The sequence below is a fragment of the Abramis brama genome (genome assembly GCF_963993115.1).
Source record: "Abramis brama genome assembly, chromosome: 7".
NCBI classification, from domain to species: Eukaryota; Metazoa; Chordata; class Actinopteri; order Cypriniformes; family Leuciscidae; genus Abramis; species Abramis brama.
Genome location: NC_139969.1, coordinates 40039736 through 40053258, shown reverse-complemented (window position 1 = coordinate 40053258; position 13523 = coordinate 40039736). Strand labels below are relative to the sequence as shown.

The window sequence follows — 13523 nt, the reverse complement described above, 5'->3', positions numbered from 1 at the left end:
AATGTATTAACTAACATTAACAAACAATGAATGAGCAATATATTTGTTAGTATTTATAAATCTTTTTTTAGTTGTTAGTTAAAAAATAAAACTATTTAAGCTCTGGTCCATTAATCTTAACAAATACTTCTATAAATTTAATAAAGGTTATTTGCAAAAGTCAATTTTAAAAAGATTTAAATATGTGTTTTTTATTTTTTTAAAGAGATATCTTATGTTAACATTTTTTTTAAATGCCCCCCCCCCCCCCCCCCCCCAACCTGTAAACCTAGGGGAAACACTGTCTCTAGTGTGTTTTACTGTGACAAGCAACACGTCACACTACTTTACACTTACTTTACTCTCAGTGATTTACTAAGAGTCTACAAACATGTTTAAACTAGAGGACAAACGGCTTTAACTAAAGGTTTGTGTTTGAACTCAAAATAACATTTGTATTTGCTCCCTGTGGTTTATTCCATACGCCGTACACTCATTAGTTTCTCCTTTACAGAGACTCAATAGGAGTCGCACCGACACACACACACACACACACACATATGAACATGATTCAGGTTTTAAATCTATTATACTCAATTGAACTTATTTTTACTAAAAAAAAACAGCAACTGAAATATAATAAGTTGCACTTTGTTCCACTGAACACTGATTGTTTTCTCTTCTGTTCCACTTTACAGAGATGAAGGTCAATCATCAAACTCTGATGGATGCGTTATATCATAGTGTGAAATGATCATGAGAGGAGCAGAAACCATCAGGTGATCCACAGAAGAGTCTCACTACTGTCCATGAGGAGAAATAAATGTGTAAATGTGTTTCATACAGGTGGAAGAGACTCAGACTTCACAGTTAAATAAAGCAGCGTGTGTGTTAGCATGCGTATTAGAAACATGTGATATTGAATGATTCATGTTGGTTTATTATTCAGCCAAATGATGGTTCAGTTGTAATTAAAGGAGGAACAGAGGAAGAAGCTCAGATGAGTGTCAGCAGAAATCTTCAGTATCAGGCCTGCAAATATGATAATGTTTGGATTGAAGTCATCCATAATTATGTAAATATTTCTAATCATGAACGTGATTGTCAAGTATAGCACATAAATGTTTCAAAAGATATAAAGTTTACATGTAACTTTTAAACATTTACATTATCTCTCTTACATTTTATACACAGAATATCTTTATTGTTTTATTGTATATGAAGTTAGTTATGTGTGTGTGTGTGTGTGTGTGTGTGTGTGTGTGTGTCTGTTGCTGATGCACAGATCTACAGTATATTGTCTTTGTTCTGTGGATGAAGTCTCTTCTCCTCTACAGACCGACTAAACATGTTTACCAGTTAACAGCATTTGTGTGTGTTTCACTCGCTCCTCAGATAGCAGACGGATGTGGGCCACTTCAGGCACTGATGCGGCACTGCAGGCCTTCTTATGGCCCGGATGACTAATCTGAATAATTTAATTTAATAATTTAATCTTAAAGGGGTCATATAATGCCATTTTTGTACAAGCTAACATGATTCTTTAGGGTCTAAATTAAAAATTTGTAATATACTTTAATTAAAAATTCTCATTAGTATTGTAAGAAAACACTCATTTTACCTGGTCAAAAACAGCTCTGTTTTCAGCACGCCGTTTCAGTGCATGTGTCTTTAAATGATAATGAGCTTTGCTCACCCCGCCCCTCTGTTCTGTGCGTACACCGTTTCTAACACAATAACACAAAAACCATAACGCGTTGTTCATTATAAACGTGGGATTATGAATTATATTGAGAACGTCGTACATAGAAAACATGCCGTAATGTACCCTGAGTGTAAACAGCCGCATTCATTGTGAAGCCTGCAGCAAGGTTTGCAAATTTGCAAAGATTAATATAAATATTAATATAAAGGTTAATAAAACATTAGCACTCACTTCTTCTGGAGGTTCAGCAGGAACATGTTGGTACCGATCCGTTTTTTTCTCGTTTGTAAAGCTGTCTGGTGTGAAATAATTTGTGCAAACATGAAAGCATGGACGATCGTGGGGAATCCCCGTGAGGGAATCCCCGCGTCAATCCTTTGGGCATATCCCTTAAAAAACAAAACTCAGCTACTGCATCTTCAACGGTTCGGATTTAGGAACATCCAAATGACTGCTGTGTTCCTTATTACACCGAAGAACTCGACACCACAATCGCAGACGCCATTCTGCTCCAGTGAGGGTATCAACAGTGACGCGTGAACTATGATGACAGACAGCTCGCTCACGAGCGAGGGTCTGTGTTGAAGCTGCTGTCAATCACCCATCGTGGGAGGGGCGTCGATTTAGTGACGTCACAAAATCGAACGGCTTGATTTCAGAGAGGGTCAAACATATAAGGAGATTAAAAAAAAACACTGGATGGATTTTTATAATTTTATGATGGTTGTGTACAGGCACTGCCAACACACATTTCAGTACAATCAGCTTGTAAAAGTGCATGTACCATTATATGACCCCTTTAAAACTTAACTGGGCCAGTTTTGGCAAAGTTGAGGGACAGTAATCACTGTGAATCTGAATGTGAACCTAAAGTGGCCCACACATGACACAGCAAATATGACCCGATTACATTGCAAAATAAATTGGACAACATTTGGCAAATGAATGACACAGTCAGCACTGGCTAACCAGGGTGTAAGCCTTATGGCACAGTAAGCAACGTGTGTGTGTGACAGACAGTTAACTTATGTTGTACATGTTGGTGGAGTGTCTGATTGAGAATGTTTTTTTTATGGTCTTGGAACGAAACTGAATACACTTTTGAGTTGCTGTGTGTAAAGTAGAGCTGTAGCGGTGCGTCGATGACGTCGACGCGTCGACGCCAAAATTACGTCGACGTCATATTTTTTGCGTCGACGCTTCTTTATTTATTATCTATTTTTTTTTTTTGCACCATTCCCGGAGGTACAGCTCGCCACACACACACCGCCCGCCGTGTTATTCTGCCATGTTTTCTCCCTTTCTTTCCAAACCGCGACATACGCCAGTCTCCTTTCTCTGCAGAATGCCACAAATCCGCTCAACCAATCACAGCGCACCATTCCACGCATTGTAAACAGTAACGGTGGCGCTCTGACACCCGGCATCCTAGTTTTCCTTATCTACTTTGCACTTTTTGATCAACAAACAAACAAAAAAAATAATACATTGATGAACCTGTGGTGGATTCTGCCGTAGGGAAGAAAGGTAAGCCATCGAAATCTAATCATTTACGTGAGGAGATTAAGAAGATGAGGCACGCGGGAGGAAGAGAAATGCCGACTGATGCTTGTTCTCACACGACAGCGTCAAACTTCTGTCGAATGCTGACACGTTAACCCCAGGGGATCTTTTAAAAAACTTTCAATTCTTGTACTCAAAGTCAACGAAAACCGAGCAGGACCTAAGCCATTTTACAGCTGATCGCCGTCAAAAAAGAAGGTCGCCGTCGTTTAGAAGGTATTTCTAGCGATGGCTGATTGAATGTAGCCTATGTTTAGTCCAGATTAGTATTGACCGAGTTCAGAGGCTGTCATATGTGGATCAACTTACTTTGTTGTGTATTTTCAACAGTTTCAATGTGAAAAATAACTTTTATATTGATTCAATGGATTAATTGCATGAAAAAAAAAAAAGGATTTATCACATTTATACTATATTATTCAGAAGTAAACATTGTAGCTGACAGTGTGTTTATGTCAGAATGTTTATTTTTAAACCACAACCTTCTAAGTGCTTCTTTTACCAATATATTTAACATATCTTTTGCATTTCTCATCCAAACAACGTCAAACTTGGCACTGCACTTACTCGTGCCCAGACAGCTGTCGAGTTTGAAATCCATCGGAGTAACGGCTCGACAGAGATATGCGAATAACAGACAGGATAAATAATTCCAATTAGTCGTTAGATTAGTCGACTAATCGATAAAATAATCGCCCGACTAATCGTTTAATTAATAATCGTTTACCCCAGCCCTAGTGTAAAGATCTTTGCTGTGATTTCAAGCAGGACATATTCTTGGGTCAACATTTGTTTTTCATCTTGTAACACAATTCCTGTCCAGAAACCCAAACCCTACACATAACTTATCCTTAAAGAGGGAAATGACAGGTAAATAACCAGCACCAAACCCTGGTTGTAAGCATAAACTCAACATAAACTGTAAACTTGTCACTCAAATATGATTTGTTGATTGGAATGCAGGATTAATAAAGATGTTTATCCAGAAACATATTTGTTGAAATCACATTCACCTGTAAGGCAGTGTCATCTTATAAACTGCTTGACCCTGATATTCAAAGAAAAAAGAATACATTTTTAATTTGTCTTACATTTTGATAACTATTTTAATAAAATAGTTCATATTATACAAACACTTGACATTTAATCGTATTAGATGGTTTCTTAATTGCATACATCTGTCACGGGGTGACTGAATACATCGGTCCCCTGTGGAGCGGAACTAAAATTTGTCGCGACTCCCCCGGAACCTAAACAGTGAAACACCTACACAGCCTGAACCAGCGTAAGCGCCCCGTAAACAGGAATTAATTATCCGAGATCACCGGCAGCTGGGCCCGAGGTGAGCGAGGGCTGAGAATGAGACACGTTGTCTAAGAGGAGCATAAAAGGAGAGGTAAAGGGAAGCTGCGGTGTGTTTTTGGGGTGGTGCTTGTGCAGTGCTTACAGCAATGTTTGGAGCTGAGTTCGGGGCTGAGCTGTGATGAGAGTGAATGGGCTGTGGGCACGGTCATTCAAGGGCAGGTGTTGATTCAGGTACGTTCGTGGAAAGAGGGAAGACGCTGGAATAAGGAAAACTTGATGAGAACTGTGAGTACAAGATTCGATCGCTGACTTTTCACATATGAAGATGGTTGCTGTAAATGCGGATTAGGAAATGGGCAACGGCCTTAAGCTTTGTATTTCCCTTTGAGTGATGACTTACAGTGATGAAGTGATGTGATGCACGGTCTCGTTGTGTGAATTTATACACTTAAATCTGCTGGAGCCTATCTACTGACCTGCATTACAATACTGTGATTGTGTGAAGAAGTTAACTATGATATATCTTACAGAGAAGAAAAACGTTGTGAAATACTGAATCATTGACTGTGAGAAACTGTTCATCGGCTGCTTTGCAGTGAAAGACTCCAGTTGTAAGTCCCCTGTCTTCTGTGAACCACGAAGATTTACATGAATGCTCACCTGTCTGCTTTGCAGAATTAACTCCTCTCACCAGCTCTGTGTGTAAGCCCGCTTCTGAGGAAGACTGTGAGAAACTGTTCATCGGCTGCTTTGCAGTGAAAGACTCCAGTTGTAAGTCCCCTGTCTTCTGTGAACCACGAAGATTTACATGAATGCTCACCTGTCTGCTTTGCAGAATTAACTCCTCTCACCAGCTCTGTGTGTAAGCCCGCCTCTGAGGAAGACTGTGAGAAACTGTTCATCGGCTGCTTTGCAGTGAAAGACTCCAGTTGTAAGTCCCCTGTCTTCTGTGAACCACGAAGATTTACATGAATGCTTACCTGTCTGCTTTGCAGAATTAACTCCTCTCACCAGCTCTGTGTGTAAGCCCGCCTCTGAGGAAGACTGTGAGAAACTGTTCATCGGCTGCTTTGCAGTGAAAGACTCCAGTTGTAAGTCCCCTGTCTTCTGTGAACCACGAAGATTTACATGAATGCTTACCTGTCTGCTTTGCAGAATTAACTCCTCTCACCAGCTCTGTGTGTAAGCCCGCCTCTGAGGAAGACTGTGAGAAACTGTTCATCGGCTGCTTTGCAGTGAAAGACTCCAGTTGTAAGTCCCCTGTCTTCTGTGAACCACGAAGATTTACATGAATGCTTACCTGTCTGCTTTGCAGAATTAACTCCTCTCACCAGCTCTGTGTGTAAGCCCGCTTCTGAGGAAGACTGTGAGAAACTGTTCATCGGCTGCTTTGCAGTGAAAGACTCCAGTTGTAAGTCCCCTGTCTTCTGTGAAACACGAAGATTTACATGAATGCTTACCTGTCTGCTTTGCAGAATTAACTCCTCTCACCAGCTCTGTGTGTAAGCCCGCCTCTGAGGAAGACTGTGAGAAACTGTTCATCGGCTGCTTTGCAGTGAAAGACTCCAGTTGTAAGTCCCCTGTCTTCTGTGAACCACGAAGATTTACATGAATGCTTACCTGTCTGCTTTGCAGAATTAACTCCTCTCACCAGCTCTGTGTGTAAGCCCGCCTCTGAGGAAGACTGTGAGAAACTGTTCATCGGCTGCTTTGCAGTGAAAGACTCCAGTTGTAAGTCCCCTGTCTTCTGTGAAACACGAAGATTTACATGAATGCTCACCTGTCTGCTTTGCAGAATTAACTCCTCTCACCAGCTCTGTGTGTAAGCCCGCCTCTGAGGAAGACTGTGAGAAACTATTCATCGGCTGCTTTGCAGTGAAAGACTCCAGTTGTAAGTCCCCTGTCTTCTGTGAACCACGAAGATTTACATGAATGCTCACCTGTCTGCTTTGCAGAATTAACTCCTCTTATCAGTTCTGTGAGAAGTCCGCCTCTGAGGAAGACTGTGAGAAACTGCCATTGGCTGCTCTACAGTAAAAGAATCCAGTTGGTCATCCTTTCGCCTGCCCCGTGCGTTTGTCCGCCTTTGGGAAAGACGGAAGGGAAAGCCGCCGCCGTCTGGTGGGCGGTGAAAGACCTTGGTCAGAAGACCCACGCTCCTGGCCGTAAACCCCCCCCCCCTTTCTCTTCCTCCTTCCGAGACACACGTACCATACACTTACCTGACGGCAATTCCACGAACCCCTTTAGTCTCCCCTTCTGGCCTGGGAACCGAAGAAATCCTACTCACCGGACCTCTACCTTTTAAGACTTTTAACCTTCTAATTCCTAAATAAAATATACCTTTTTGATTATTCTGTCTGTTGTTGTCCTGCTTGGCCTCTGTCCGACCCCCCAAGGGTGAAAGAGGGGTTCCAGGGGTGGGTGCAGCCTGATTGGCCCACCCCGGCCTGTGACATCTTTTGGCGTAGTCGGCAGGGTCACCTTGGGTTGAGTAGACGGAGGCCGAGCAATGGCAGACGAAGATGTACCGGTGGGTCGCCCACAGGTTATGCCCATCTTTATGGGAGCTCCATGGGCTCAAAAATATGGAGGACCAGGGTCGGAACTTAGTTTGTCGGCATGGAAGACACAAGTAGAGTACTTAGCAGGCCTGCAAGGGTTAAATGCCACCCAGAAGACCCAGTTCATTTTAAATTCACTTGACGGCGAAGCAAGGAGAGAAGTGCAAGCAGCACCGGAAGCCACTCGAGCCACCGCCCAGGCCATCTTTGGTTTTCTAACAGGACAGTATGGTGACACGACTCCCGCAGCTGTTCTCCGCACACAATTTTTTAACTGCAAGCAAGGGCCTCGCCAGACTATTCGTGCCTTTGCCCTGCAGTTACGGGAACAATTGTCTCGGTTGAAGGGGAGACAGGACCATGGACTTGGTGAAGAAGAGGCTCTATTGAAGGAATCAGTTCTTGCTGGGGCTGCGAGATGGCCCGATACGCCAGAGCCTCCGGATCCAACTACGCCGCAACCCTGTCTTGACGTTCGATGAGCTTCGCCAGGAGGCATTAGCTCTCGAACGAGACCATGCTGATGTCCCAGAGTCCTCCCAGTGCATGGCCACAAATGCGGCCGACGGTCCCTTACCTCTTGCTCCACCAGATTGGAAGCAGGCCTTACGAGACGAATTGAGAAGAGACGTCCGTGACCAAATGACCGAACTGTCGAAAACCTTTTTAGAAGAACTTCGCCGTGAATCTCACCGCCCTTCGCCACCGGTACGGGAGCGAGCATACTCTGACGGGGGTCGATTTCCAGAACAACGACCACCCCGGCCATCGGGGCTCCGTTTCCAGTGGGACGAGCAGGGACGTCCTATCTGCAATGGCTGCGGTGCCCCAGGCCATTATGTCCGGCAGTGTTCTGCACGTCGAGGGTCACAAGGGGGTTTTTAGTGTCACCGGCCACTGTGGGTCAAGTGGTCGGGACCCCCTTAGTTGACCCTTTTCATCAACGACAAAAAAATCATTTGGTCGGCCGCTGTCCCCTGGTATCAGTTCGAGTCAATGGGGCCGAAGTCCAATGCCTTCTAGACACCGGGTCCCAGGTGACGCTATTCTCTGAAAGCCTGTCCCGAGAATTATTCGGGGTTCAAGATCTTTCTGCCGCGGATGCCCCCTGGTTAACTCTACGGGGGGCTAATGGTCTGGATATTCCCTATGTGGGCTATCTAGTTACGGACCTGGAGGTCCAGGGGACTCGGGTCCCGCAGAAGGGAGTTGTGATTGTTCGGGACACCTGTATGGGGGCTCATCGTGCCCTACTGGGGATGAACGTCATTTCTGAGTGCTGGGAAGAATTGTTCAGAACGAGACCTACACCGACGGCCCCAAGGGAGGAAAAACGAGAATGGGACCGGGTTGTGGCGGACTGTCGCCGGATTTGTATGGCAGCGGCTCGACGGGACCAAGAGAGTGTGGGGAGAGTAGCATGTCGATACGTACTGTCCATTCCGGCTCAGAGTGAGGCTATCATCTGGGCTCGCCTTCCCGCTCAGCTTCACGGGTCTAAGGAATGGATCCTGGTGGAGCCTCATCCCGATAGTCAGGCTGTGGAGGTGGCCCGCGGCTTGGCTTCTGTACATCAGGGCCGGGTGGCCGTCAGACTGCGTAATACGAATTCTTATGCAGTGGATCTTCATCGACACCAACGCCTGGCCCGGATCACGGTAATTGGCCCTCAACAAATTCGTGAGGAAGGGGAAGTTCAGTTTAGCCGAGCGGGACCCACAGTTGTGGAGGTGGCTTTAGCCCAAACTGAAATCCCGGTGAGCAGGACAGATGGAGGATTGCCGGCCCACCTTGCTGGGGAGTCCCTGCGGGGCGAGGGATTGGGGGAAGAACAAGCAAGACAGCTTCAAGACTTTCTGGTGAGATGGGAACATCTATTCTCTGCACATGAGGAGGATTATGGGCGGACAGACATTGTAAAGCATCAGATTCCGACTGGAGATGCTCCCCCAAGCCGGGAGCGCTACCGTCCTGTACCGCCGACTCTGTACCCGGAAGTCCGGACCCTACTACGAGGAATGCTGGAAAAGGGAGTCATTAGGGAGAGCAGTAGCCCGTGGGCGGCACCCATTGTCCTTGTCCGAAAGAAGACCGGAGCATGGCGATTCTGTGTTGACTACCGGAAGCTCAATCAAGTGACTAAACGAGATGCCTTTCCTCTGCCGCGGGTTGAAGACTCTCTGACTAGCCTTACCCGGGCTGCCTGGTACTCCACCTTGGATCTGGCTAGCGGTTACTGGCAGGTACAGATGGAAGAAAAGGATCGGGAGAAGACGGCCTTTACTACTCCCTTCGGCCTCTTTGAATGGGAGCGTATGCCGTTTGGCCTGTGCAATGCCCCAGCTACCTTCCAACGACTCATGCAACGCTGTTTGGGGGGCCAGCTTATGGATACCACACTCGTGTACCTGGATGATGTCATAGTATATTCTCCTGACTTTAAGTCTCATTTGCAACATCTGGAGCAGGTATTCCGGTCCCTGGAACGATATGGTTTGAAGTTGCAGCCCGAGAAATGTCAGTTGCTCCAGAAGGAAGTCAAGTTTCTGGGGCATCGGGTTAGTGCAGCTGGGATCGCAGTGGATCCTGATAAGGTGTCGGCTGTTCAGGAGTGGGCTGCCCCGAGGACCGTGCGACAAGCAAGGTCCTTCCTAGGATTTGTGGGGTATTACCGACGGTTCATTAAGGACTTCGCAAAAATCGCTAAACCCTTGAACCAGCTGCTGGCCGGCTCTGGCCGAGCCCGGGGGCGTGGGACCTCCTCCATCCTGTGGGATCCCGCCTGCGAATCAGCCTTCCGGAGGCTAAAGCAGGAGCTGCTCCAAGCCCCGATCTTAGCGTATGCCAATTTTTCCCAGCCGTTTACGCTCTATACGGACGCCAGCAACTTGGGTTTGGGAGCAGTGCTCGCCCAGAAGCAACAAGGCGAGGAGCGAGTTATTGCTTATGCCAGCCGAAGTCTACATCCTGCCGAACGTAACGACGCCAACTATAGCTCCTTCAAGCTTGAACTCCTCGCTATGAAGTGGGCTGTCAGCGAGAAGTTCAAGGACTACCTCTGGGGAGCTAAGGTGGTGGTCGTGACGGATAACAGCCCGCTGGTCCATCTCCAGACTGCCAAGCTGGGAGCCGTCGAACAGCGATGGGTGGCTCAGTTAGCTAATTATGATTACCAGCTTCAGTATCGGCCAGGGAAGGAGCATACGAACGCTGACGTACTATCTCGGCTGCCGGAGGGAAAGCCTGCTGGACCGGTTCCTGGCAGGGCTATATCGCCAGAAGAGGGACTGATGGTGGGGATTGTAGCGGCCCCGGACCTTAGGGAGGAAGGGGCTCCCGTGAGTTGGGGTTGGGACCCCCAACGGTGGAAAGAGCGTCAGATGGAGGACCCGGGTCTGGCACAGGTACGAGACTGGCTACAGCAGGGGGATTGGCCGGAAAGAGAGGCACGGCGTGGGCAATCCCAAGGGGTAAAACGGCTGTTGGGACAATGGGAGAGGCTTACCCTTAAGGAGGGGGTCGTCTGTCGACGGGTACAGGATCCAACGTTGGGGGAGGAGGTATGTCAAGTGGTGGTACCGGAAGAACAAGCCCCTGCATTACTTCGAGCGTATCATACGCATTTGGGACATCAAGGGCAGGAAAGGACAACGTCGTTGATACGGAGATACTTTTACTGGCCTGGCATGGAGAGGACCGTGGGACGGTTTATTTCGCAGTGCCCACGGTGCACCCTGTTTAAGGCTCGGAGGACGGAACGAGCACCCTTGGTCTCCATTCGGGCCAAGGCCCCTCTGCACATGGTGGCGATGGATTACCTGACTTTATCCAGAACATCCTTGTAGTGACCGATCTCTTCACTAAATATGCATGGGCCGTCCCGACCAGAGACCAAACCGCTACCACCACTGCCACCGCCCTGTGGAGACATGTGTTCCAGCCCTTCGGGTGTCCAGAAGTATTACATTCAGACCAGGGCCCTAATTTCGAGTCCCGAGTCATCAGGGAGTTGTGCCAGTTATATGGTTGCAAGAAGACCCACACCACACCCTATCACCCCCAGGGGAATGGAGGCTGCGAGCGCTTCAATCAGACCTTGTTGGGCCTGCTCGGAACGTTGGAGGCAGAACAGCAGAGTAACTGGATGACACATCTCCCGGCTGTAGTCCAGGCCTATAATAATAGTGTACATAGCACCACGGGATACGCCCCAACATATTTGATGTTTGGACGACATGTACGGCTGCCTACGGACTTACTACTGGGAACCAGCCCCACCGAGACGGGAGCTAACCTGACTGACTGGGTGAGCAACCATCATCAGCGTCTCCACCTGGCTTACGAGCAGGTCTCGGCCCGAATTGACCGCGCAGCATTGAAGAACGAACGGCTCTACGATCGGACAGCCCGGAGAATGCCCCTGCTACAAGGAGAGCGGGTACTGGTCAAGGACAACCGGCGTCAGGGGAAGGGGAAATTGAGCGACCGATGGGAACCTCAACCATATGTGGTCCAGCGGCAACCTAGACCTGACCAGCCTGTGTATGTCCTCCGTCCTGAAGGAGAAGACGGCCCAGAGAGGGTATTGCATCGGAACCTGATCCGCCCTTGCCCCAACTACCCGAGACCGGTAGACACAGTCACCCCCGCCGAAGCAGGAGCCCCCCAAGCTCCACCGGTAGGATGGGCAGTGGTCCCAAGGGGACCGGTTCTTGAGCAAGAGCCAGCCGAAATCCCCTCGCGAAAATTTGTCGCGACTCCCCCGGAACCTAAACAGTGAAACACCTACACAGCCTGAACCAGCGTAAGCGCCCCGTAAACAGGAATTAATTATCCGAGATCACCGGCAGCTGGGCCCGAGGTGAGCGAGGGCTGAGAATGAGACACGTTGTCTAAGAGGAGCATAAAAGGAGAGGTAAAGGGAAGCTGCGGTGTGTTTTTGGGGTGGTGCTTGTGCAGTGCTTACAGCAATGTTTGGAGCTGAGTTCGGGGCTGAGCTGTGATGAGAGTGAATGGGCTGTGGGCACGGTCATTCAAGGGCAGGTGTTGATTCAGGTACGTTCGTGGAAAGAGGGAAGACGCTGGAATAAGGAAAACTTGATGAGAACTGTGAGTACAAGATTCGATCGCTGACTTTTCACATATGAAGATGGTTGCTGTAAATGCGGATTAGGAAATGGGCAACGGCCTTAAGCTTTGTATTTCCCTTTGAGTGATGACTTACAGTGATGAAGTGATGTGATGCACGGTCTCGTTGTGTGAATTTATACACTTAAATCTGCTGGAGCCTATCTACTGACCTGCATTACAATACTGTGATTGTGTGAAGAAGTTAACTATGATATATCTTACAGAGAAGAAAAACGTTGTGAAATACTGAATCATTGACTGTGAGAAACTGTTCATCGGCTGCTTTGCAGTGAAAGACTCCAGTTGTAAGTCCCCTGTCTTCTGTGAACCACGAAGATTTACATGAATGCTCACCTGTCTGCTTTGCAGAATTAACTCCTCTCACCAGCTCTGTGTGTAAGCCCGCTTCTGAGGAAGACTGTGAGAAACTGTTCATCGGCTGCTTTGCAGTGAAAGACTCCAGTTGTAAGTCCCCTGTCTTCTGTGAACCACGAAGATTTACATGAATGCTCACCTGTCTGCTTTGCAGAATTAACTCCTCTCACCAGCTCTGTGTGTAAGCCCGCCTCTGAGGAAGACTGTGAGAAACTGTTCATCGGCTGCTTTGCAGTGAAAGACTCCAGTTGTAAGTCCCCTGTCTTCTGTGAACCACGAAGATTTACATGAATGCTTACCTGTCTGCTTTGCAGAATTAACTCCTCTCACCAGCTCTGTGTGTAAGCCCGCCTCTGAGGAAGACTGTGAGAAACTGTTCATCGGCTGCTTTGCAGTGAAAGACTCCAGTTGTAAGTCCCCTGTCTTCTGTGAACCACGAAGATTTACATGAATGCTTACCTGTCTGCTTTGCAGAATTAACTCCTCTCACCAGCTCTGTGTGTAAGCCCGCCTCTGAGGAAGACTGTGAGAAACTGTTCATCGGCTGCTTTGCAGTGAAAGACTCCAGTTGTAAGTCCCCTGTCTTCTGTGAACCACGAAGATTTACATGAATGCTTACCTGTCTGCTTTGCAGAATTAACTCCTCTCACCAGCTCTGTGTGTAAGCCCGCCTCTGAGGAAGACTGTGAGAAACTGTTCATCGGCTGCTTTGCAGTGAAAGACTCCAGTTGTAAGTCCCCTGTCTTCTGTGAACCACGAAGATTTACATGAATGCTTACCTGTCTGCTTTGCAGAATTAACTCCTCTCACCAGCTCTGTGTGTAAGCCCGCTTCTGAGGAAGACTGTGAGAAACTGTTCATCGGCTGCTTTGCAGTGAAAGACTCCAGTTGTAAGTCCCCTG

At 47.4% G+C, this 13523-nt stretch overlaps 1 protein-coding gene across 2 annotated transcripts in view; it reads left to right on the top strand.

The window, feature by feature from the left end:
• The window catches only part of LOC311087282 (NACHT, LRR and PYD domains-containing protein 12-like), a gene marked incomplete at its 3' end in the record, with an annotated part of 349673 nt that overhangs the window by 40999 nt on the left and 295151 nt on the right, over window positions 1-13523 (top strand). The window contains exon 16 of one of the 2 annotated variants that reach the window (XM_084120583.1): window positions 678-4236. The exons of the other annotated variant lie outside the window; for it this stretch is intronic. Within the exon in view, the coding sequence (XP_083976709.1) occupies window positions 678-723 (46 nt within the window). Of the gene's footprint in view, window positions 1-677; window positions 4237-13523 lie in introns of those variants that run through there. 2 annotated transcript variants of the gene reach the window in all.